Source organism: Acanthochromis polyacanthus, chromosome 9 (genome assembly GCF_021347895.1).
Source record: "Acanthochromis polyacanthus isolate Apoly-LR-REF ecotype Palm Island chromosome 9, KAUST_Apoly_ChrSc, whole genome shotgun sequence".
NCBI classification, from domain to species: Eukaryota; Metazoa; Chordata; class Actinopteri; family Pomacentridae; genus Acanthochromis; species Acanthochromis polyacanthus.
This window is the reverse complement of record NC_067121.1, coordinates 2,010,256-2,034,944: the sequence shown is the minus strand read 5'-3', so window position 1 is coordinate 2,034,944 and position 24,689 is coordinate 2,010,256. Positions and strand designations below refer to the sequence as shown.

At 43.5% G+C, this 24,689-nt stretch overlaps 1 protein-coding gene across 2 annotated transcripts in view; it reads left to right on the top strand.

Moving 5' to 3' along the window:
* Positions 1 to 511: 511 nt before the first annotated feature.
* Positions 512 to 24,689, top strand: part of LOC127535522 (pre-mRNA 3' end processing protein WDR33-like) — a 35,248-nt gene continuing 11,070 nt past the window's right edge. For both annotated transcript variants that reach the window (XM_051953777.1, XM_051953776.1), the window contains exons 1-6: positions 512 to 713; positions 10,903 to 11,121; positions 13,082 to 13,150; positions 13,787 to 13,891; positions 20,088 to 20,183; positions 21,851 to 22,002. In XM_051953777.1, coding sequence (XP_051809737.1) covers positions 10,918 to 11,121; positions 13,082 to 13,150; positions 13,787 to 13,891; positions 20,088 to 20,183; positions 21,851 to 22,002 — 626 coding nt within the window. In that variant the 5' untranslated portion in view covers positions 512 to 713; positions 10,903 to 10,917. The remainder of the gene's footprint in view (positions 714 to 10,902; positions 11,122 to 13,081; positions 13,151 to 13,786; positions 13,892 to 20,087; positions 20,184 to 21,850; positions 22,003 to 24,689) is intronic.

The following is a 24,689-nucleotide window of genomic DNA, read 5'->3' as shown; positions in this document are numbered from 1 at the left end:
AGACATTCTTCTTTCCAGAAATTGTCAGTCTTTTATATCAACTCAAAAAGGTAGCACAAAATATTTGTGAACAGAGTAAAGAACTGTGAATCCAGATGTGATATTTTAAGTGTTTTAACCAAACAAAAGATACCTAAACCTTCTAGTAATGCTTTCATCAATAAATGCTTAGAAATATCCCTACTTGAGTACCATACTTGATTAAATTTTGTTCATAGCATACTCATTCTATAACAGTCTGACCCATAAAAATGTAATGTGTCTTTATCCGTTATTCTCCGTTGTTTTAGGCTTTGCTGTGCTATGTACATGTTTTACTACGTGTTCGTAGACTGCGGATGTCTGTTCTGGATCCTAAAAGTTAAAAACATGTTATTGTTATGTTTTAGTGGATTCCTTAACATTTTAGTGGATTCCTTAACATTTTAAACAGTCCAAACCAATGAAAGCAAAGAAAACTATTTCTCCCAGAATCCTTTGCGTGAAAACGCTGCTCTCTCCCGCCCGGTTCGAAAATCTCCCGGCATGCTTTTCAGCAGGGCCGAGAAGAAGGAGCTTCGTGATGGAGTCTGCTGGAGGCTAAAGACATAAATCTGCTGAGATTTGAGCTGAGTAACGTGTGAGACGTGCATGTTCCTCCACAGCGGAGCTTCAAGGAGGATTCACACCGGTTCATGACAGACACTTAGGCCGCTGCGCGACGGAGATCCTCGGTGAGTGTTCGGAGCTGCTACCGAGCAGGGCCGCCATTAACCCCGCTACAAAACACAACCGAAAAGCAACCAGACTGCTCATTCTGACACACCTGGGTGGGGAAGTGTGTGTGTGTGTGGGGGGGGTATTTCATTTAAATACCTCCTTTACCCTTCCTATTGTCTTAGCGTGTTTACAAGCCGAGTTACCTGCTAACATTTAGTCTGCTAGCAGAGGTAGCCGTTGAAGCTAACCGCGTTAGCAGCATCGTCACCAGGATTGAATCACTAACAATCTAAACGACGGAAACAGCGACAGACCGACTGAGTCTGGATGGTTAAACACACCGAGAGCGTCTTACGGTGAGGCTGAGCCTTTTAGTATCAGTCCCCTGTTAGCATTAACACCCTGTTACCATTAACACCCTGTTAGCATTAACCCTCGTTTAGCGTTAGGATCAGCCCCCTGTTAGCATTAACCCCCTGTTAGCCGCTGCTGAGACATCAAGCCTCATGTTTAGCATTGTCATTATTGTCATTATTATTACTATATATCAACAGCTAAACACGAGGCTAGATGTGTCAAATAATTGTCATTATTATTATTATATATCAGCAGCTAAACATGAGGCTTGATTTCCTAGCAGCGGCTTACAGGGGGTTAATTCTAACGGGGCTGATTTATAGTAATAATTATATTGATAATTATTATTTCTGACACGTCTAGCCTCGTGTTTAGCTGCCGTTTCTTCCCACCATCCCGAGAACTTTCTGAGTTCCAGCTGTTGCTTGTGTGAGACAGTAAAAGGTTGACAGTCTGGATGTAAACACAGGTCACCATGGATACGGTGGATAATTTACAGCTCAGCAGTTAAAACTCTTTTTCTCTAATTGTTCTCTGAATCCAGTCGTTGTGTTGTCTTTAACTCATGTTTGTTGTCAGATAACGTTATAAAATCAGTATTTTAGCTGCAGAGCAACAGGAAGTGAATCTGCTGATGAACATGTAGTTAATGAGTTTCATCCTCGTTCTGACAACAGAAACATCTGGAGGTGAGAACAGCTGGATTGTAGTTCAGCTGGATTAAAGATCAGTTTAATGAGCAGATAGAAGAAAAGGGTTTCTCCTCTTGGTTCTGACATTAAACCTCCAAACATCAGCTGTAAGGAAGTTAAGTACCAGCAGCATGGTTTCACTGGACTCTCATCTGGCTGATGAACAGTTGCTGAGTGACAGATCTGATGATAGTTTTATTATAGCTGACAGAGCTCCAGACTAACTTTTTTTCCTTGGAGCACAGTGGCTCCTAACTTAAAATTTTAGGAGCGCAAGCAGAAAATTTAGGGGCGCACCAAAATCGACTTGCAAAGTAAATATTCACATTTCCTCTCATTTTAAGTGTATTTCTGATTAATACTTCCACAATAAATGCAGAAACTATGTTTTCAATTCACATTTTATTGTGCAGCAGTTGACACAACATAACAAGAAAAGCATTCAGAGCGCAGTACTCCACCAAGGCTGCTCAGTTGATGTGTCATTTCCGACAGATGAAAACTTTAATAAAAATGACCTTGTGCTGAGTACAGGCATGTGTTATGCATGTGCACGTTATGTATTTATACAGTGTGACGGCCCCCATCCTGTTGCAAGTGTGGTGGTCCTAATGTTTTGCCTTTTCTTTAAGGAGCTGACAGCAGGAGGCGACTGAGGACGGCTAAGGGTCCTGCTTGACTTCCGGTTCTCGGGCATAGAAGTTGACTTCCGCTGTCGAGCTGCGGTTTGCTTTGGGGCGCACACCGGAGCTGACTCCTGGGAGAGAGTTGGGCTGTCTGGGGCTGCCTCGGGGCTCTCTCCATCTCCTCGCGCTGACTCTGTGGTTGTTGAGGTGCAGTCCACATGGCTGGGCTGTTGCTGCCAACTGCTTGATTTTACTCATGACTAAACGCTCCGACTTTGAGCTTTAAACGTGCTCACTGGTTGTATTCGCTGCATCGTTTACGGCCTTTGGAGCGGGGGTCGTAACATGGGGGCTCGTCCGATAAACATGAGCTCGGAGCTCGGCCGGTAACATGGGGACTCATCCATTGCCGGGAGCGTTTTTTCGCATGGTTTGGGTAGATGACATCTCCTAGACATGTTGATCTAGTGACCTACTTTTGGGGAGCGCTTGAGTAGCAAGTGTTCTCAGGTGTGTGGTGTGCAATCAGTGGAGCGGTTTGGTAATTTTGGTCAGGAAATACAGGTGATCAGAGTGGCCGTTTTTGTATCTAGTGCAGTGGGTGCTGGGTGGATTTGCATCCGTGTCCCTTGTTAGGCAGAGAGGTGTCGCCGCTTTCGGCTTCACCTGTTTATTGTTTTGGTAGCGCCGTGGGCGAGCGGTTAGTGTTCATTGCGCAAGCAATGTTCTCGGGGGCAGAGCGTGGATTTCCACGGTAACATACTTAATCAACCCGCCGCCAAACCACGTGAGTAGTTATGCAGGTGAGCTTGTGTTAGGTAGGTGAAGAGCAGAGGGGACATTGGGTGTTTGAACCCGTTGCGTTGCGCTGGATGCACAGTGGCACTTTATTTTACGGTGTGTTTTCCCGTATTGTAGTATTTGCGTGTTTGGTCAAAGATGGAGTTTACTGTAGAGGATTTTGTGGCTAATCCCACGTTGGAGAAGCTTAATGATTGTACTAAAAGTAATCTGTTGTCTATTTCTGCGTGTTTGGAAATACCTGTGGTGAAGCAGGACAAAAAGGCAAATATCAAACGGCAAATTCATTCCCCTTTGGCTGAGAAAAGCATTTTACCTCCTGTTGTGGCGATGACTGCCGAGGCCGGGGCTGGAGCACCCGATGCTGGGGCACCCGATGCTGAGGTGCGTAAGATGGGGTTGAAGCTGGCTATGCGCCGTTTGGAGATCGATTTTGAACTGCTTAAATTAGAAATGGAAGCAGCAACGAGACGCGAGGTAACGCAGGTGGTCAGTCAGCCGAGCAGCTGTCCGGTACAGTCCGATTTTGATGTTAGTAAGTGTATTCGTTTAATTCCACCGTTTACAGAGAGAGACGTGGATAAGTATTTTGTTTTATTTGAGCGTGTGGCAACGACGCTGAGTTGGCCAAAGAATCTGTGGCCGTTGCTTTTGCAGTGTGTATTGACAGGCAGGGCGCAAGAAGCTTATGCCTCATTTTCACCTGAGGATAGTTTAAACTATGACAAAGTCAAAAGTGCAGTGGAAAGGGCGTATGAGCTTGTGCCAGAGGCGTACCGGCAAAAATTTCGCCGTGGTAGGAAAACTAAGAGTCAGAATTATGTGGAATTTGGACGAGATAAAGCTGCATTGTTTGACCGGTGGTGCGCTGCACAGAATATTAAAACATTTGACCAGTTACGGGAATTGATTTTGATGGAAGAATTCAAAAACTGTTTGCCAAAGAAGATTGCAACTTATATTAACGAACAAAAAGCGACGAAGGTGTCGGATGCCGCGGTATTGGCAGACGAGTATGTGTTGACTCATAAAGAGTATTTTCACAGTATGGGCTCTGGCCAGTGTTATGGTTCTGGTAGGCAAAGAGATGCGCGGAGCGAGGGCTTTGATCGGTCTAATACTACAAGACAGCTGGAGTTTAAAGGTGCTGCTGCACGTGATGGTGATCGGATTTGTCACTTATCAGAGATGTGGGCACATTAAAGCAGACTGTCAGGTGTGGAAAGCAAAGTCCAGGGGGGTGCAGGCCATGCCAAAAGGGGCTGGTTTAGCTGCACCTGTGTGTAATAAGGCAGGCGCTGTGCCTTTAATGAGGCCGGCTGAGATGGAGCCGGTGCCGCTCATGTTTCCTTAATTTGATGCGAGTAGCATGCAGTTTCCACATGTGTATACAGCATGTGCAGTGATTCGAGCCATGTCGCGCTCTCAGATGTTGTGCAGGCGGACTCCGGTGGGGGCTGGTGCTTGTACAGTAGCGACTGTGACTGACAGCTTCAGCACCAGGGACAGCGCCGCGTCATCAGAGGGAGATGACAGTGACCCTGGTGCCGTGGACAGCGCATCGACACAGGGGCGCTATAAAATTCTGAGACATTGTGTAGACTAGATACGTTGTTTTTCATTTATCTAAGGACCGCGCTAAACAGTTAGCTGATGTCATGGTTCTGTGATTTTTGTCTGTTTTCACCTTCTTGCTCTTCTCTCCCTTAAATATAGCGCTGTGTGCACCAGTTGCTGGGTTGGAGAAGGCGTGGCTGGGTGATCACGTATCCAGGCTGCACTATTGGTCTAGGCGGGTGTTTTAAAACATATACACACATGTCCGGTAACATGGTGGCTGTGTAAAGTGAACATTAATAGAATAACGCAAGGTTCCAATGGGAACCTGTTTTTCTATGGGTGGGGGTGTGACGGCCCCCATCCTGTTGCAAGTGTGGTGGTCCTAATGTTTTGCCTTTTCTTTAAGGAGCTGACAGCAGGAGGCGACTGAGGACGGCTAAGGGTCCTGCTTGACTTCCGGTTCTCGGGCATAGAAGTTGACTTCCACTGTCGAGCTGCGGTTCGCTTTGGGGCGCACACCGGAGCTGACTCCTGGGAGAGAGTTGGGCTGTCTGGGGCTGCCTCGGGGCTCTCTCTATCTCCTCGCGCTGACTCTGTGGTTGTTGAGGTGCAGTCCACATGGCTGGGCTGTTGCTGCCAACTGCTTGATTTTACTCATGACTAAACGCTCCGACTTTGAGCTTTAAACGTGCTCACTGGTTGTATTCGCTGCATCATTTACGGCCTTTGGAGCGGGGGTCGTAACATACCGAATCACGTGTAAATTACTCTTATAAAGGTGTGCTGATCAGTTCATCAATTTTGGCAAGCCTTTCTTTTGCTAGTGTTAAAATAACCGCTCTCTCCAGGCTTTTATTTTGAAGGCGTATTTTTAATGCTACGGGCTTTTATTTTGTAACCATTCCAGCGAAACAGGAAGTGCTTCTCTAAAAAGAGGTTTCTTGACAAGAAGATGCTGCAGAAAAGTCAGAAAATTCACGTAAAGATCAAAGAAAACGGTTTCACGCTGTTGCTGTCTATAAAGGATGTGTCTAAACTTAGAAGCAGCTGGAATGAGGACAAGAAAGGAGGGAAGGACAGAAAGGTGAATTTCTGTTTAAAATAAGGCTGAACGTAAATAAAGGCTTTGTGAAACATCAGGAGCTTCACCGTCATTCGCCCCCCGCTCTCACACACATTGGCCCTCATTCTTCTTCTTTGGTGTTCGTCTCCTGTCTTCTTCTTTTGGAGTTAATGTTGGTTGGCAAACAGCTCATTTGCGCGTTACTGTCTACTGGGCTGAAGTGTGGAGCAGACGTTTGTCAGTAACAAAAAATATTTAATAATAATTTAAAAAGAAATCGGCAAATTTACTGGTCGCACATGCGCGAGTAGATGAAAAATTTACTCGCATTCACTCAAATTTTGGTTGCAAAATGCGACCATTTAGTCACAGTCTGGAGCCCTGTGTTATAAAAGCTGTTGTGCTGTTTATAGCTGCAGACATGACACATTCCGTGGTGCAAAACACGGGGTTTAAACATGCTGAATGTGCTTGAACCGCGTTAGGAGATCGTGTCTTTTTTTTTTTGTTTTTTTTTTTGCTGATCCGAAAATTGATCCAATCTGTGACTCAAAACCGTGATACGATCCGAACCGTGAGATTTTTGATCTGTTGCAACCCTATGAACACTGTCAGTTACCTGCTGATGATCACATGATTGCATCCTACTACAAAATGACTGATTGAGTTGGAAATCATACAAGGAACAAATGATTAAACTGTGGGGTGTTTGAGTCCCGCTACATGTTTAGGTCATGTATGTAGCAAACCTCAGCCAGACGATGGTGAAGCTCCTGATGTTTCACAAAGCCTTTATTTACGTTCAGCCTTATTTTGAACAGAAATTCACCTTTCTGTCCTTCCCTCCTTCCTTGTCCTCATTCCAGCTGCTTCTAAGTTTAGACATCCTTTACTAGACAGCAACAGCGTGGAAATGTTTTCTTTCCTCTTCACGTGAATTTTCTGACTTTTTGGCAGTATCTTCGTCATGTCAAGTAACCTCTTCTTAGAGAAACACTTCCTATACCACTGGAATGGTTACAAAATAAAAGCCTGTAACATTAATAAAACGTCTTCAAAAAGCCTGGAGGGAGCAGTTATTTAAACACTAGCAAAACAAATTCTTGCCAAAATTGATGAACTGATCAATAGACCTTTGTAAAAGTAATTTACACGCAATTCAGTATCCATAAATAACATGCACATGCATAACGCATGCCTGTACTCAATGCAAGGTCTTTTTTTTTTTTTTTTTAAAGATTTCATCTGTCGGAAATTAAACGCCAACTGAGCAGCCTTGGAGGAGGACTGGACTCTCTGAGTGCTTTTCTAGTTCTATATTTAGATCTTTATATGTCTGTATTCTGATGTTGTGGTGTTGACTGTGGACATTTAGAAGTCCTATTTATATACATTTACAGTGGAGGCCTGAACATTATATCAGGACAAGTGATTTCGTTTCAGTTAAACTAATTACTGAAAATATCCTAATGACTTGTTTTAAGTGAAGATCAAGAGGGAAAATGTAGAAATTACCAACTTTATTTCCAATAGTTAAAACTTACTACAACTCACACAAAGTCTAAAACTTTCACCTTTATCAGAGCAGAGAAACTAATCAATAAATATACACAAATACATCAGATAATAAACCCCAGAGTGAGCTCTCTTTGGTGTGCAAAATAATATTCTTTAATAACTAGATGTGAGAGCAACACTTGAACACATTAAAAAAAGAACACTTAAGCTTTGTAAAATAAAGTCTTACCCAGCTGTGTTGTGCGATCAACCTAACGTCTGTTATTAATGCAAAAAATATGATGAAACCTCTGGAACAGAACTAGAAATGATCAGTGGCTGGAAAATGAAATGATCAGGTAGGAAAGTAGGGTATGTAACCTCTAATACTACATTTACCCTCTAACACTACATTTACCCTCTAACACTACATTTACCCTCTAACACTACATTTACCCTCTAGTACTACATTTACCCTCTAACACTACATTTACCCTCTAATGCTACATTTACCCTCTAACACTACATTTACCCTCTAGTACTACATTTACCCTCTAGTACTACATTACCCTCTAACACTACATTTACCCTCTAACACTACATTTACCCTCTAACACTACATTTACCCTCTAACACTACATTTACCCTCTAACACTACATTTACCCTCTAGTACTACATTTATCCTCTAGTACTACATTTACCCTCTAACACTACATTTACCCTCTAACACTACATTTACCCTCTAGTACTACATTTACCCTCTAACACTACATTTACCCTCTAGTACTACATTTATCCTCTAGTACTACATTTACCCTCTAACACTACATTTACCCTCTAGTACTACATTTACCCTCTAACACTACATTTACCCTCTAGTACTACATTTACCCTCTAACACTACATTTACCCTCTAGTACTACATTTACCCTCTAACACTACATTTACCCTCTAACACTACATTTACCCTCTAATGCTACATTTACCCTCTAACACTACATTTACCCTCTAGTACTACATTTATCCTCTAGTACTACATTTACCCTCTAACACTACATTTACCCTCTAGTACTACATTTACCCTCTAACACTACATTTACCCTCTAGTACTACATTTACCCTCTAACACTACATTTACCCTCTAATGCTACATTTACCCTCTAATGCTACATTTACCCTCTAACGCTACATTTACCCTCTAGTACTACATTTATCCTCTAGTACTACATTTACCCTCTAACACTACATTTACCCTCTAGTACTACATTTACCCTCTAACACTACATTTACCCTCTAATGCTACATTTACCCTCTAACACTACATTTACCCTCTAGTACTACATTTATCCTCTAGTACTACATTTACCCTCTAACACTACATTTACCCTCTAGTACTACATGTATCCTCTAACACTACATTTACCCTCTAGTACTACATTTACCCTCTAGTACTACATTTACCCTCTAACACTACATTTACCCTCTAGTACTACATTTACCCTCTAACACTACATTTACCCTCTAACACTACATTTACCCTCTAACACTACATTTACCCTCTAACGCTACATTTACCCTCTAACACTACATTTACCCTCTAGTACTACATTTATCCTCTAGTACTACATTTACCCTCTAACACTACATTTACCCTCTAGTACTACATTTATCCTCTAGTACTACATTTATCCTCTAACACTACATTTACCCTCTAACACTACATTTACCCTCTAGTACTACATTTACCCTCTAACACTACATTTACCCTCTAGTACTACATTTACCCTCTAACACTACATTTACCCTCTAACGCTACATTTACCCTCTAACGCTACATTTACCCTCTAATGCTACATTTACCCTCTAACGCTACATTTACCCTCTAGTACTACATTTATCCTCTAGTACTACATTTACCCTCTAGTACTACATTTACCCTCTAACACTACATTTACCCTCTAACGCTACATTTACCCTCTAATGCTACATTTACCCTCTAACACTACATTTACCCTCTAGTACTACATTTACCCTCTAGTACTACATTTATCCTCTAGTACTACATTTACCCTCTAACACTACATTTACCCTCTAGTACTACATTTACCCTCTAGTACTACATTTACCCTCTAGTACTACATTTACCCTCTAACGCTACATTTACCCTCTAACACTACATTTACCCTCTAACACTACATTTATCCTCTAGTACTACATTTACCCTCTAACACTACATTTACCCTCTAACACTACATTTACCCTCTAGTACTACATTTACCCTCTAACACTACATTTACCCTCTAGTACTACATTTACCCTCTAGTACTACATTTACCCTCTAACACTACATTTACCCTCTAGTACTACATTTACCCTCTAACACTACATTTACCGTCTAGTACTACATTTACCCTCTAACACTACATTTACCCTCTAGTACTACATTTACCCTCTAACACTACATTTACCCTCTAACACTACATTTACCCTCTAATGCTACATTTACCCTCTAGTACTACATTTACCCTCTAGTACTACATTTATCCTCTAGTACTACATTATCCTCTAGTACTACATTTACCCTCTAACACTACATTTACCCTCTAGTACTACATTTACCCTCTAACACTACATTTACCCTCTAGTACTACATTTACCCTCTAGTACTACATTTACCCTCTAGTACTACATTTACCCTCTAATGCTACATTTACCCTCTAGTACTACATTTACCCTCTAGTACTACATTTACCCTCTAACACTACATTTACCCTCTAGTACTACATTTACCCTCTAGTACTACATTTACCCTCTAACACTACATTTACCCTCTAACACTTCATTTACCCTCTAATACTACATTTACTCTCTAACACTACATTTACCCTCTAACACTACATTTACCCTCTAGTACTACATTTACCCTCTAGTACTACATTTACCCTCTAATACTACATTTACTCTCTAACACTACATTTACCCTCTAACACTACATTTACCCTCTAGTACTACATTTACCCTCTAGTACTACATTTACCCTCTAGTACTACATTTACCCTCTAGTACTACATTTACCCTCTAACACTACATTTACCCTCTAGTACTACATTTACCCTCTAGTACTACATTTACCCTCTAGTACTACATTTACCCTCTAACACTACATTTATCCTCTAATACTACGTTTACCCTCTAATACTACATTTACCCTCTAGTACTACATTTACCCTCTAACACTACATTTACCCTCGAGTACTACATTTACCCTCTAACACTACATTTACCCTCTAACACTACATTTACCTTCTAGTACTACATTTATCCTCTAATACTACGTTTATCCTCTAATACTACGTTTACCCTCTAGTACTACATTTACCCTCTAGTACTACATTTACCCTCTAACACTACATTTACCCTCTAGTACTAATCATGTTCTGTAGGTGGAACCCTGTTAAAACGTTCTATCATGTGATGTTCTTTCCTTCAGATACTCTGGATGGATGTTATTGCCTTTCGTGGGCCTGTCAGGCTTACCTGTCGTCTAGGTAAACTTGTCTGTACGTGCAAACACAACCTGACCGTGTGGTCCTCCTCCTGCTGCAGGTTTAGCTGGTCACCATGGCGACGGACATCGGCTCGCCGCAGCGGTTCTTCCACATGCCGCGCTTCCAGCACCAGGCGCCCCGACAGGTGTTCTACAAGAGGCCGGATTTCGCCCAGCAGCAGGCCATGCAGCAGCTCACCTTCGATGGGAAACGCATGAGGAAGGCCGTGAACCGCAAGACCATCGACTACAACCCCTCTGTCATCAGATACCTGGAGGTAACATCTGGTTAAACTTTATTTAAACACTGTATTTGGTAATGTTTGAATTTCATGTTTTAACAAAACGACACTAAAATCTGATATTTGAAGCTGAAAGAAGAGAAGATGTTTGGATCAAAATGATTGATAATTTATCAAAAAATTGATCATTTATCAGAATGATCACTCGTCAGAATGATTGATCACTCGCTGGTTGATCTTCTGTCAGTCACATAATCAATAACTGATCAGCTGTGATCGGTTTTAGTTGAGACATGCAGTAAAAAGTCTTCATATTGATTAGTTTCCATAAGTGATTAAAGGAATATGTTCTCGTAAACGTGAACATTTTCCAGTTTAGGTTCTCAGATGTTTTTTGTTTCAGGTGACTAAATGTTTTACTCTACTCACAGTAAGTCAGGGATACTGTGAGGTCCTCAGTGAATTTCATTCATCAGGTGTTTGTTTCTCTTCAGTGATTTCAGGGATAGGGAGTATCAGGGTGCTAGACACACCTCATTTAGTGTTTTCCACGTCATGGTCTCACTGTGTACAGGGCGCCTTACATATTGGGGCCAACACCAGAAAATACAAAAAGACAACCCTTTTCAATGTGGCATCAGTTTCAACATTCTGGGGCAATAAAAAGCTGCTGTTGTCAGTAAGTCATTCCCAGTTCATCATTCAAGCAGCCATGAGCACACAACGTCACTTAACGGACGAGCAGCGCCACCTTCAGGTCAGTAGCAGGCAGTCACATGTTGCTGTGAACTTGGTGTGTCTCAAAGTGTCATCAGCAGACTAGCAGCAACACTCAGAACTACTGGCAGTGTTGGTGACAGACCCAGGAGTGGAGCCCCACCAGTGATGACCAGTACCTAAGGACCTATGCACTCAGACACTGTTATGTAACTACCACACAGCTGCAGGCCTGTTTACCAGAAGTGAGGGGTACTAGGGTTTCCAGACAAACCATTCGGAACCAACTCCACCGCTTTGGCTTGAATGCCAGACGACCGTTGCAGGTGACTCCACCGACACCAAGACACCGCCGTGACCGTTTGCAGTGGACACAAGACTATGTGACCTGGACAATGCAGCAGTGGTCTACCCTCCTGTTCACTGATGAGTTTCAGGTCACCTTGTACAGAAATGATGGTCGTCAGCGTTGCTGGAGAAGGCAGGGTGATCGATATGCCGAGGTCAACATGGTCCCCAGGGTTGGCTTTGGTGGAGGAGGTGCAGCAGTCTGGGCAGGCATCACAGTCACCGCAAAACAGGTTTGGTGATTGTAGATGGTTCAGTGACATCATAGAACCCATCATCATCCCGCAATTCCGCCAGAACAGCCCCAACTTTTTGTTCATGGATGATAATGCTCCACCACACGGTGCCAGAAGTATCACAGCTGTACTTCAGGAAGTCAGAGTGCCTCATATGGTATTGCCAGCAATGTCTCCTGACCTGAACCCCATAGAGCAGGTCTGGGACCAGCTGAAGCAGCGAATGGATGCTCGTACCCCACCCCACGTGACCTGGCAGAACTGCTATAGCACTGGTGAAGGAGTGGAACGCATTGCCTTGGAACAACATCATGAGGCTAGTTAGGAGCATGAGACGTCGCTGTCATTGCTGCAAATGGTGGAAACACCCGCTACTGACTTTGTCAGTTTTGGTTATTTGAGGATATCTTTGTTATTGTCTAAATTGTTGGAGTAATAAATATTGCACTAATGAAAATGGAGCTTCTTGTCATTCATTAATAGTAATATCAAAGGAAACTATTATTTATTTCATTAAAATTCAGACCAAATAGAAAAAGCATTCATGTAAATAATAATGTCCCTAACTTACTGTGAGCAGTATATTTCCCGTTGATCAGAGGAGCATCGAAAACCTCATTATTTCAGCTTTCAGCCTCAGAAAGGAGAAAATGTTCAGCAGCTTCAGGTTCTGACCTGATCTGTGTTCTCTGCAGAACCGACTGTGGCAGCGAGATCACCGAGACTTCAGAGCCATTCAGCCCGACGCTGGCTGCTACAACGACGTAAGTTGTGGGGGCGGCATGGCTCAGTGGGTAGAGTGGCCGTCTTGCAACCGGAGGGTTGCCGGTTTGATCCTCTGCCCCTGAGCAAGATACCTAACCCCTAATTGCTCCTGATGGGTCGTGGTTAGCGCCTTGCATAGCAGCTTCCGCCATCAGTGTGTGAATGTGTGTGTGAATGGGTGAATGTGACGTATCTTGTAAAGCGCTTTGGGTACCTTGCAGGTATAGTAAAACGCTATATAAATACAGACCATTTACCATTTACAGAGCCCCTAAACGCCTCAGTCATCAGTAGATGTAACAGTTTACATATGTTCTCTAAACGCCTGACAGTCATGAGTAGATGCTACAGCTTCACATGTTCCCTAAATGCCTCTCAGTCATCAGTAGATGCCACAGCTTCACATGTTCCCTGAACGCCTCACAGTCCAGTAGATGCTACAGTTTACACATGTTCCCTAAACGCCTGACAGTCATCAGTAGATGCCACAGCTTCACATGTTCCCTGAACGCCTCACAGTCCAGTAGATGCTACAGTTTACACATGTTCCCCAAATGCCTCACAGTTCAGTAGATGCTGCAGGTGAACAGGTGTGGTGTTTCCACTCAGGTACAGGTGTATTTGTGTGTCTGCAGCTCGTCCCTCCTGTCGGGATGCTGAATAACCCCATGAACGCCGTCACTACGAAGTTCGTCCGAACCTCCACCAACAAAGTGAAGTGTCCGGTGTTCGTCATCAGGGTGAGCCTCTCTTTACCCCACAGACAGGAAGTTGTTATGTGGTCGTAGTCCTTCATTAGTCCTACAGACAGGAAGTTATGTGGTAGTAGGCCTTCATTAGTCCTACAGACAGGAAGTTATTATGTGGTAGTAGGCCTTCATTAGTCCTACAGACAGGAAGTTATTATGTGGTAGTAGGCCTTCATTAGTCCTACAGACAGGAAGTTATTATGTGGTAGGAGTCCTTCATTAGTCCTACAGACAGGAAGTTATTATCTGGTCGTAGTCCTTCATTAGTCCTACAGACAGGAAGTTATTATGTGGTCGTAGTCCTTCATTAGTCCTACAGACAGGAAGTTATGTGGTAGTAGTCCGTCATTAGTCCTACAGACAGGAAGTTATTATGTGGTAGTAGGCCTTCATTAGTCCTACAGACAGGAAGTTATTATGTGGTCGTAGTTCTTCATTGGTCCTACAGACAGGAAGTTATTATGTGGTAGGAGTCCTTCATTAGTCCTACAGACAGGAAGTTATTATGTGGTAGGAGTCCTTCATTAGTCCTACAGACAGGAAGTTATTATGTGGTAGGAGTCCTTCATTAGTCCTACAGACAGGAAGTTATTATGGTAGGAGTCCTTCATTAGTCCTACAGACAGGAAGTTATTGTGGTAGGAGTCCTTCATTAGCCCTTCAGACAGGAAGTTATGTGATCGTAGTCCTTCATTAGTCCTACAGACAGGAAGTTATGTGGTCGTAGTCCTTCATTAGTCCTACAGACAGGAAGTTATGTGGTCGTAGTCCTTCATTACTCCTACAGACAGGAAGTTATTATGTGGTCGTAGTCCTTCATTAGTCCTACAGACAGGAAGTTATGTGGTCGTAGTCCTTCATTAGTCCTACAGACAGGAAGTTATGTGGTCGTAGTCCTTCATTAGTCCTACAGACAGGAAGTTATGTGGTCGTAGTCCTTCATTAGTCCTACAGACAGGAAGTTATGTGGTCGTAGTCCTTCATTAGTCCTACAGACAGGAAGTTATTATGTGGTAGTAGGTCTTCATTAGTCCTACAGAGAAGTTATTTTGTGGTAGTAGGCCTTCATTAGTCCTACAGACAAGTTATTTTGTGGTAGTAGGCCTTCATTAGTTCTACAGACAGGAAGTTATGTGGTCGTAGTCCTTCATTAGTCCTACAGACAGGAAGTTATGTGGTCGTAGTTCTTCATTACTCCTACAGACAGGAAGTTATGTGGTAGTAGGCCTTCATTAGTCCTACAGACAGGAAGTTATTATGTGGTCGTAGGCCTTCATTAGTCCTACAGACAGGAAGTTATTATGTGGTCGTAGGCCTTCATTAGTCCTACAGACAGGAAGTTGTTATGTGGTAGTAGGCCTTAATTAGTCCTACAGACAGGAAGTTATGTGGGTCGTAGTCCTTCATTAGTCCTACAGGCAGGAAATAAAATTGAACAGACCTTAAGATGTACATGTTCTCCTACATGTGGACAGTTCTGATTGTCAGCTGGTGTTGATTTTAATGTGCGGCTGTCTACTGCATGTCAGGATCAGGTACTATTAATCTCAAAATGAGTTGTTTTAAATTAGGGGCAGAACAAGGCTGAGTTTTCCCACTTTTTTAGAACTGGAGAACATATTAAAGGAATACAGAGTACCTTAAGATGTGAACAGCAGTCAGAACCTGTCTGAGGAGAAGACAGCTTCTCAGGTTCTGGTTCAGCCCGTCCAGCTGCATCACGCCCTGATGGTCCAACTAGACAACAAGCTGGTCAGTGATTGGATGTTGAAAGCCCCAGGGAGCATGCTCCATTATCAGGGAAGTGACTGGCTGAAACCATATATGAGTAGGCCGGAACAGTTTTCTTATTTCTGTTGATCAGTACATATCCGTAGGTATTGATCTGCTGATGGATGTCAAGACTCATGGAGGATCAGAAACAGGACTAAACCCTCAGGTCCACAGTTTGGAGACACTTTACATCTGCAGGAAGCTGTTCATCTTTGATTAGAAGGACTCGGTGGAGCAGAGTTCTGCAGAGTTAATGTTCTAGAAGCTGTTTATGTTTGGAAGGACTCGGTGGAGCAGAGTTCTGTAGGGTTAATGTTCTAGAAGCTGTTCATATTTAGAAGGACTCGGTGGAGCAGAGTTCTGTAAAGTTAATGTTCTAGAAGCTGTTTATGTTTGGAAGGACTCGGTGGAGCAGAGTTCTGCAGAGTTAATGTTCTAGAAGCTGTTTATGTTTAGAAGGACTCGGTGGAGCAGAGTTCTGTAGGGTTAATGTTCTAGAAGCTGTTTATGTTTGGAAGGACTCGGTGGAGCAGAGTTCTGTAGGGTTAATGTTCTAGAAGCTGTTCATATTTAGAAGGACTCGGTGGAGCAGAGTTCTGTAGGGTTAATGTTCTAGAAGCTGTTTATGTTTGGAAGGACTCGGTGGAGCAGAGTTCTGCAGAGTTAATGTTCTAGAAGCTGTTTATGTTTGGAAGGACTCGGTGGAGCAGAGTTCTGTAGGGTTAATGTTCTAGAAGCTGTTTATGTTTGGAAGGACTCGGTGGAGCAGAGTTCTGCAGAGTTAATGTTCTAGAAGCTGTTTATGTTTAGAAGGACTCGGTGGAGCAGAGTTCTGTAGGGTTAATGTTCTAGAAGCTGTTTATGTTTGGAAGGACTCGGTGGAGCAGAGTTCTGCAGAGTTAATGTTCTAGAAGCTGTTTATGTTTGGAAGGACTCGGTGGAGCAGAGTTCTGTAGGGTTAATGTTCTAGAAGCTGTTCATATTTAGAAGGACTCGGTGGAGCAGAGTTCTGTAAAGTTAATGTTCTAGAAGCTGTTTATGTTTGGAAGGACTCGGTGGAGCAGAGTTCTGTAGGGTTAATGTTCTAGAAGCTGTTCATATTTAGAAGGACTCGGTGGAGCAGAGTTCTGTAGGGTTAATGTTCTAGAAGCTGTTCATATTTAGAAGGACTCGGTGGAGCAGAGTTCTGTAGGGTTAATGTTCTAGAAGCTGTTCATATTTAGAAGGACTCGGTGGAGCAGAGTTCTGTAGGGTTAATGTTCTAGAAGCTGTTCATATTTAGAAGGACTCGGTGGAGCAGAGTTCTGCAGAGTTAATGTTCTAGAAGCTGTTTATGTTTAGAAGGACTCGGTGGAGCAGAGTTCTGCAGAGTTAATGTTCTAGAAGCTGTTCATATTTAGAAGGACTCGGTGGAGCAGAGTTCTGCAGAGTTAATGTTCTAGAAGCTGTTTATGTTTAGAAGGACTCGGTGGAGCAGAGTTCTGCAGAGTTAATGTTCTAGAAGCTGTTCATATTTAGAAGGACTCGGTGGAGCAGAGTTCTGTAAAGTTAATGTTCTAGAAGCTGTTTATGTTTAGAAGGACTCGGTGGAGCAGAGTTCTGCAGAGTTAATGTTCTAGAAGCTGTTCATATTTAGAAGGACTCGGTGGAGCAGAGTTCTGCAGAGTTAATGTTCTAGAAGCTGTTTATGTTTGGAAGGACTCGGTGGAGCAGAGTTCTGTAGGGTTAATGTTCTAGAAGCTGTTCATATTTAGAAGGACTCGGTGGAGCAGAGTTCTGTAGGGTTAATGTTCTAGAAGCTGTTCATATTTAGAAGGACTCGGTGGAGCAGAGTTCTGTAGGGTTAATGTTCTAGAAGCTGTTCATATTTAGAAGGACTCGGTGGAGCAGAGTTCTGCAGAGTTAATGTTCTAGAAGCTGTTTATGTTTAGAAGGACTCGGTGGAGCAGAGTTCTGCAGAGTTAATGTTCTAGAAGCTGTTCATATTTAGAAGGACTCGGTGGAGCAGAGTTCTGCAGAGTTAATGTTCTAGAAGCTGTTTATGTTTAGAAGGACTCGGTGGAGCAGAGTTCTGCAGAGTTAATGTTCTAGAAGCTGTTCATATTTAGAAGGACTCGGTGGAGCAGAGTTCTGTAAAGTTAATGTTCTAGAAGCTGTTTATGTTTAGAAGGACTCGGTGGAGCAGAGTTCTGTAGAGTTAATGTTCTAGAAGCTGTTTATGTTTAGAAGGACTCGGTGGAGCAGAGTTCTGCAGAGTTAATGTTCTAGAAGCTGTTCATATTTAGAAGGACTCGGTGGAGCAGAGTTCTGCAGAGTTAATGTTCTAGAAGCTGTTTATGTTTAGAAGGACTCGGTGGAGCAGAGTTCTGCAGAGTTAATGTTCTAGAAGCTGTTCATATTTAGAAGGACTCGGTGGAGCAGAGTTCTGTAGGGTTAATGTTCTAGAAGCTGTTCATATTTAGAAGGACTCGGTGGAGCAGAGTTCTGCAGAGTTAATGTTCTAGAAGCTGTTTATGTTTGGAAGGACTCGGTGGAGCAGAGTTCTGTAGGGTTAATGTTCTAGAAGCTGTTTATGTTTGGAAGGACTTGGTGGAGCAGAGTTCTGTAGGGTTAATGTTCTAGAAGCTGTTTATGTTTGGAAGGACTCGGTGGAGCAGAGTTCTGTAGGGTTAATGTTCTAGAAGCTGTTTATGTTTGGAAGGACTCGGTGGAGCAGAGTTCTGTAGGGTTAATGTTCTAGAAGCTGTTCATATTTAGAAGGACTCGGTGGAGCAGAGTTCTGCAGAGTTAATGTTCTAGAAGCTGTTTATGTTTGGAAGGACTCGGTGGAGCAGAGTTCTGCAGAGTTAATGTTCTAGAAGCTGTTTATGTTTGGAAGGACTCGGTGGAGCAGAGTTCTGTAGGGTTAATGTTCTAGAAGCTGTTCATATTTAGAAGGACTTGGTGGAGCAGAGTTCTGTAGGGTTAATGTTCTAGAAGCTGTTCATATTTAGAAGGACTCGGTGGAGCAGAGTTCTGTAGAGTTAATGTTCTAGAAGCTGTTCATATTTAGAAGGACTCGGTGGAGCAGAGTTCTGTAGGGTTAATGTTCTAGAAGCTGTTCATATTTAGAAGGACTCGGTGGAGCAGAGTTCTGCAGAGTTAATGTTCTAGAAGCTGTTCATATTTAGAAGGACTTGGTGGAGCAGAGTTCTGTAGGGTTAATGTTCTAGAAGCTGTTTATGTTTGGAAGGACTCGGTGGAGCAGAGTTCTGCAGAGTTAATGTTCTAGAAGCTGTTTATGTTTAGAAGGACTCGGTGGAGCAGAGTTCTGTAGGGTTAATGTTCTAGAAGCTGTTTATGTTTAGAAGGACTCGGTGGAGCAGAGTTCTGCAGAGTTAATGTTCTAGAAGCTGTTTATGTTTGGAAGGACTCGGTGGAGCAGAGTTCTGTAGGGTTAATGTTCTAGAAGCTGTTTATGTTTGGAAGGACTCGGTGGAGCAGAGTTCTGTAGGGTTAATGTTCTAGAAGCTGTTTATGTTTGGAAGGACTCGGTGGAGCAGAGTTCTGCAGAGTTAATGTTCTAGAAGCTGTTTATGTTTGGAAGGACTCGGTGGAGCAGAGTTCTGCAGAGTTAATGTTCTAGAAGCTGTTCATATTTAGAAGGACTTGGTGGAGCAGAGTTCTGTAGGGTTAATGTTCTAGAAGCTGTTCATATTTAGAAGGACTCGGTGGAGCAGAGTTCTGCAGAGTTAATGTTCTAGAAGCTGTTCATATTTAGAAGGACTCGGTGGAGCAGAGTTCTGTAGGGTTAATGTTCTAGAAGCTGTTCATATTTAGAAGGACTCGGTGGAGCAGAGTTCTGCAGAGTTAATGTTCTAGAAGCTGTTTATGTTTGGAAGGACTCGGTGGAGCAGAGTTCTGCAGAGTTAATGTTCTAGAAGCTGTTTATGTTTAGAAGGACTCGGTGGAGCAGAGTTCTGTAGGGTTAATGTTCTAGAAGCTGTTCATATTTAGAAGGACTCGGTGGAGCAGAGTTCTGCAGAGTTAATGTTCTAGAAGCTGTTCATATTTAGAAGGACTCGGTGGAGCAGAGTTCTGTAGGGTTAATGTTCTAGAAGCTGTTTATGTTTAGAAGGACTCGGTGGAGCAGAGTTCTGTAGGGTTAATGTTCTAGAAGCTGTTTATGTTTAGAAGGACTCGGTGGAGCAGAGTTCTGTAGGGTTAATGTTCTAGAAGCTGTTCATATTTAGAAGGACTCGGTGGAGCAGAGTTCTGCAGAGTTAATGTTCTAGAAGCTGTTCTAGGAGGAGGGTGGTGTTTGGTTCTTCTGATGCTGATGAACTGATTTCAGGGCTTTAGAGTCTGACAGGTTCAGGAGATGTTCAGCAGATGTTTGGTCCAGATAAGTTAATCTGGTTTGTCTCCTCTGCAGTGGACTCCTGAAGGCCGCCGGCTGGTGACCGGAGCCTCCAGTGGAGAGTTCACTCTATGGAATGGACTCACCTTCAACTTTGAGACCATCCTCCAGGTAAACATCACAACACTCAACTGTTTAAATTACCAGAATTGTCTGCTTTATCAATCAGTGTTCTATGAATCAATGACCCAAACTTTACTGATATTCTAGTGAACTCCTGGTTGGTTCCTCAGATGTGATCCATCATTACTGAGATTTAGGAATTCTGTAGATCCAGTTCATCTAGATCACCTGAGCTCTGGCTGGAGGTCATGAACCTCCTCAGAAGTTTTTGTCATGGGGCCTGTTGCTGCTAAAATCCCAGAGTGCTTTCTGCTTTAACTGTCATCTGAGTCACACCTCCTCTGGGGCCTCATTTATAAAGCTTGCGTACGCACAAAACAGGGCTAGAAAGTGGCGTATGCCACTTTCTACGCAAAGGTTGTGATTTATAAAAACAAACTTTGTGTGAGAATGTGCGCACCAACCTTGATTCTTGATGCTTCTTTACGCACAAAACAGAGCGTAAATCACAAACTTTGCGTAGAAAGTGGCGTACTCTGTGTACGTTGTGATTTCTAAAAAAAACTTGGCGTGAGAATGTGCGAACCGGTGCACCAACTTTGATGCTTGCTTAAGCACATTTTGGAGACAGAGGGAACGGCAGTGCCAGAGGGTGAAGTGGTGAATTGAAACCAGACTGATCTCAAACAGATAATCATAAACCCTCATTGTTGTAGATGTTCATATAGTGCGTCATTCGGCCGACGACTGTATTTGCAGAACTATGTTCATATATCAACAGGAGCGGATTGAACGTTATTTCATTCGGTCGTTTGACCGAAGGGCCGGTATGGTGATCTTTATTAAATAATTTTGTTTACTGATCACCCGGCGCCCGTATGGCTCATCGGGGAAAGCAGAAGACCCATTTGTAGGGGTGGTCTCTGATGCAGTGGCCCGGGTTCGGTTCCTGCCCGCGGCACTTTTATGCATGTCTTCCCCCTACTGTTCTCCCCATTTCCTGTCACTCTTCACTGCAACTATCACAGTAAAAAGGCAAAAAAAGTAAAGAATTTTGTTTATTTATCCATATGCGGCCGAATGGGATGAGCGTCCAACCATTAATCAGCCCTGTACAGGCACACATGCTTCACACCACAACTCCCGAGTGAAGATGAATTTCTCTATGTGAACCGAAAAAATGTACATTCAATCAGTTTACAAATTATTTGTACATCGGACATGATCATAACAAATTTAGTGGCAGGGTGGCCTGGGTCAATACATGATTCATTCATCCTGATGCACAGCAGTGAAAAGACTGCAGGGGGCGCTGCGTGAAATGCCGTGGATCAGCAGCTTATTTATATACAGATACATTCATGAGTTACTTTGCATTGACCATCCATGGTAAAATGTGGGTGTGTTGTGGGCGGAATGTGAGGTGGATCCACCTGTGCAATCTTCCAGCTGGTGTCTGATTTATCAAGAAATTGCATGCAGCTGTGCTTACGCAAAGTTTTGTAAATCAGGGGCAAAGGGCATACGCCGATTTCGGATTTTCGGCGTACGCAAACTTTAGTATGAATCCTACGCAATGTTTTATAAATGAGGTCCCTGGTCTCTACAGGATAAACGGGAAGAGGCTCCACCTGGTGGTATACCAGGAACTACAGCTGATTTAGTGTGGCTTTTTCTTATGGTTCTTACTTGACCTCCTTCCTCCTCCCCTGCAGGCCCACGACAGTCCGGTCCGGGCGATGACGTGGTCTCATAACGACATGTGGATGCTGACGGCGGACCACGGTGGCTACGTCAAGTACTGGCAGTCCAACATGAACAACGTCAAGATGTTCCAGGCTCACAAGGAGGCCATTAGAGAAGCCAGGTTTCTACTAATCTCGATTTTCTGTAGTTATCCCGGTCTGCAGCGTCCCTCCGCGGCCACACGGGGGCGCCGCATCATGTTGTGTTGTTGTGGTTCATTAATGACAGATGTATGTGTGTGCTGCTGCAGCGCTACAGTGATCTGTTGTTCATATTCTACCTGCTGTGTGCTAATAAAGACCCTGATCTCTGGTTTGGTGGAAGAGATCAATAAAGTGTTATCAGGAATCAATAAAGAGAATAAATACGATCAGAACCGCTGCAGGTGTAAATAAAGCTTTGAACTGCACATGTGCACCTGAACACAGAGCTCTGCCCACCTGGTCTCCTACGTTTCCCAGAATGCAGCTGGACAGCATCCCTCAAACTCCACACCTCCAGTTTGCAATGCAGATTGGATATTTGGAGCAGGGTGACGCCACTGTGACATCATTAGGGTACAGATGACATCATAAGGCAGACGCACTGGACTAGACAAGTCATTGAACTAATTCTGGTCAGTCAAACCAGCTAACTAGGACTAGAAAACAGAACTTTTCATGTGAAATCAGTGGATCGGCCCTTTACCTGAGCAGGATCACCTGTACAGTGTGATGTCACGCCATCCGACACACCTGAAGTCCTGCAGGTCATCTGACCTACATCACTCTGTCAGATGTTCCTGTTATTCTGTCCACCTCTCATCCCCAGACAGGTGAAGCTATTTGAAACGAGAGCGCTTTCTCATCCTTCTTCAGTCTACAGAAAAAAAAAACTACATTACCCTGTTAGCCTAGCTTAGCCCAGACACTGGAGGGGCAAACTGTTAGCCTAGCTTAGCCCAGACAGTAGAGGCAGGGACAAACTGTTAGCCTAGCTTAGCCCAGACACTGGAGACGGGCAAACTGTCAGCCTAGCTTAGCCCTGAGACTAGAAGCAGGGGAAAAGTGTTAGCCTAGCTTAGCTCAGAGACCAGAGGCAGGGGTAAACTGTTAGCCTAGTTAATCTAGAGACAGGAGCAAACTGTTAGCCTAGCTTAGTCCAGAGACTAGAGGCAGGGGTAAACAGTTAGCCTAGCTCAGTCCAACAACTAGAGGCAGGAGTAAACGGTCAGCCTAGCTTGGTCCAGAGACTAAAGGCAGAAGAAAACTCTTAGCCTAGCTTAGCCGTGGGACTAGAGACATGGGAAAAGTGTGAGCTTACCACCAACACTAGCAGCAGGAAGAAACTCTTAGCCTATCTTACCATAAAGAGTGGAAGTAGGCAAGTTACCCCTAGCATCGCACAAAACTGGAAGCAGGGGACACCTGTTAGCCTAGCTTAGCAGAAATACTGTAGGAAGATCATTATCTGAGCAGTTTAAATACACCTCTATTAACAGGGATACAGATCAGACCTTCCAGGAAAATCTGACTTCATTTCCTGCCGTAATCACAGATAGTTCAGCTCACTGATGGTTTTAGTTTCTTTGTGCTGTTCCTCCTGCTCTTATGAGTGAAGATTTAAACAAAAAATATTTTTGACCTCTAAAAATACCAGACTCACGTTTAGATGTTTGGAAAAGTCCAGCTTTAGCAGAAGTTCATTCTGATCAGGCATCATGTTTAGCTCTGGATGGGGTCCTGATCTAGTTTATACATCATATTACTGCTGTGTCTTTAAACCAGTTTAATGTGAAACGCAGCAGGAATGTCTTAATTAAGTATTAATTCCTCTGTAGAAATTACATGTATAAAAAAACAATAAAAACTGCCTGCAGTTTACTCTTGTTATCTGGAGCTGCACATGTTAGCTGGATGTTAGCCTAGTTTAGCACACAGACTCGGAGCAGAGGGACACCGTTAGCCTAGCTTAGCTCACAGACTGGGAGCAGAAGGACACCGTTAGCCTAGCTTAGCACACAGACTGGGAGCAGAAGGACACTGTTAACTTGGCACACAGACTGGGAGTAGAAGGACAACGTTAGCTTAGCTTAGCACACAGACTGGGAGCAGAGGGACACCGTTAGCCTAGCTTAGCACACAGACTGGGAGCAGAAGGACAACGTTAGCTTAGCACACAGACTGGGAGTAGAGGGACACTGTTAGCTTAGCACACCGACTGGGAGCAGAGGGACACCGTTAGCTTACCTTAGCACACCAACTGGGAGCAGAGGGACACCGTTAGCTTACCTTAGCACACAGACTGGGAGCAGAGGGACACCGTTAACTTAGCACACAGACTGGGAGCAGAGGGACACCGTTAGCTTAGCACACAGACTGGGAGCAGAGGGACACCGTTAGCTTAGCACACAGACTGGGAGCAGAGGGACACCGTTAGCTTAGCACACAGACTGGGAGCAGAGGGACACCGTTAGCTTAGCACACAGACTGGGAGCAGAGGGACACCATTAGCTTAGCACACAGACTGGGAGCAGAGGGACACCATTAGCTTAGCACACAGACTGGGAGCAAAGGGACACCGTTAGCCTAGCACACAGACTGGGAGCAGAGGGACACCGTTAGCCTAGCTTAGCGTCTTCCCTCCGTTGAACATCCAGTCAGTAGAAAAGGTCTTCTGTCAGATCATGTGTGTCATGAAGCTGTTTCCAGGAAACATTTGTGTTAAAATACTAAAGTAATAAATGTTTGTTGGCTGCAGTTTTTTCTAAAACACTTTAAAGAGGGTTTGTTTTTCTTTGCTGCAGTGAAGCTCGTCTCATTTCCAAAC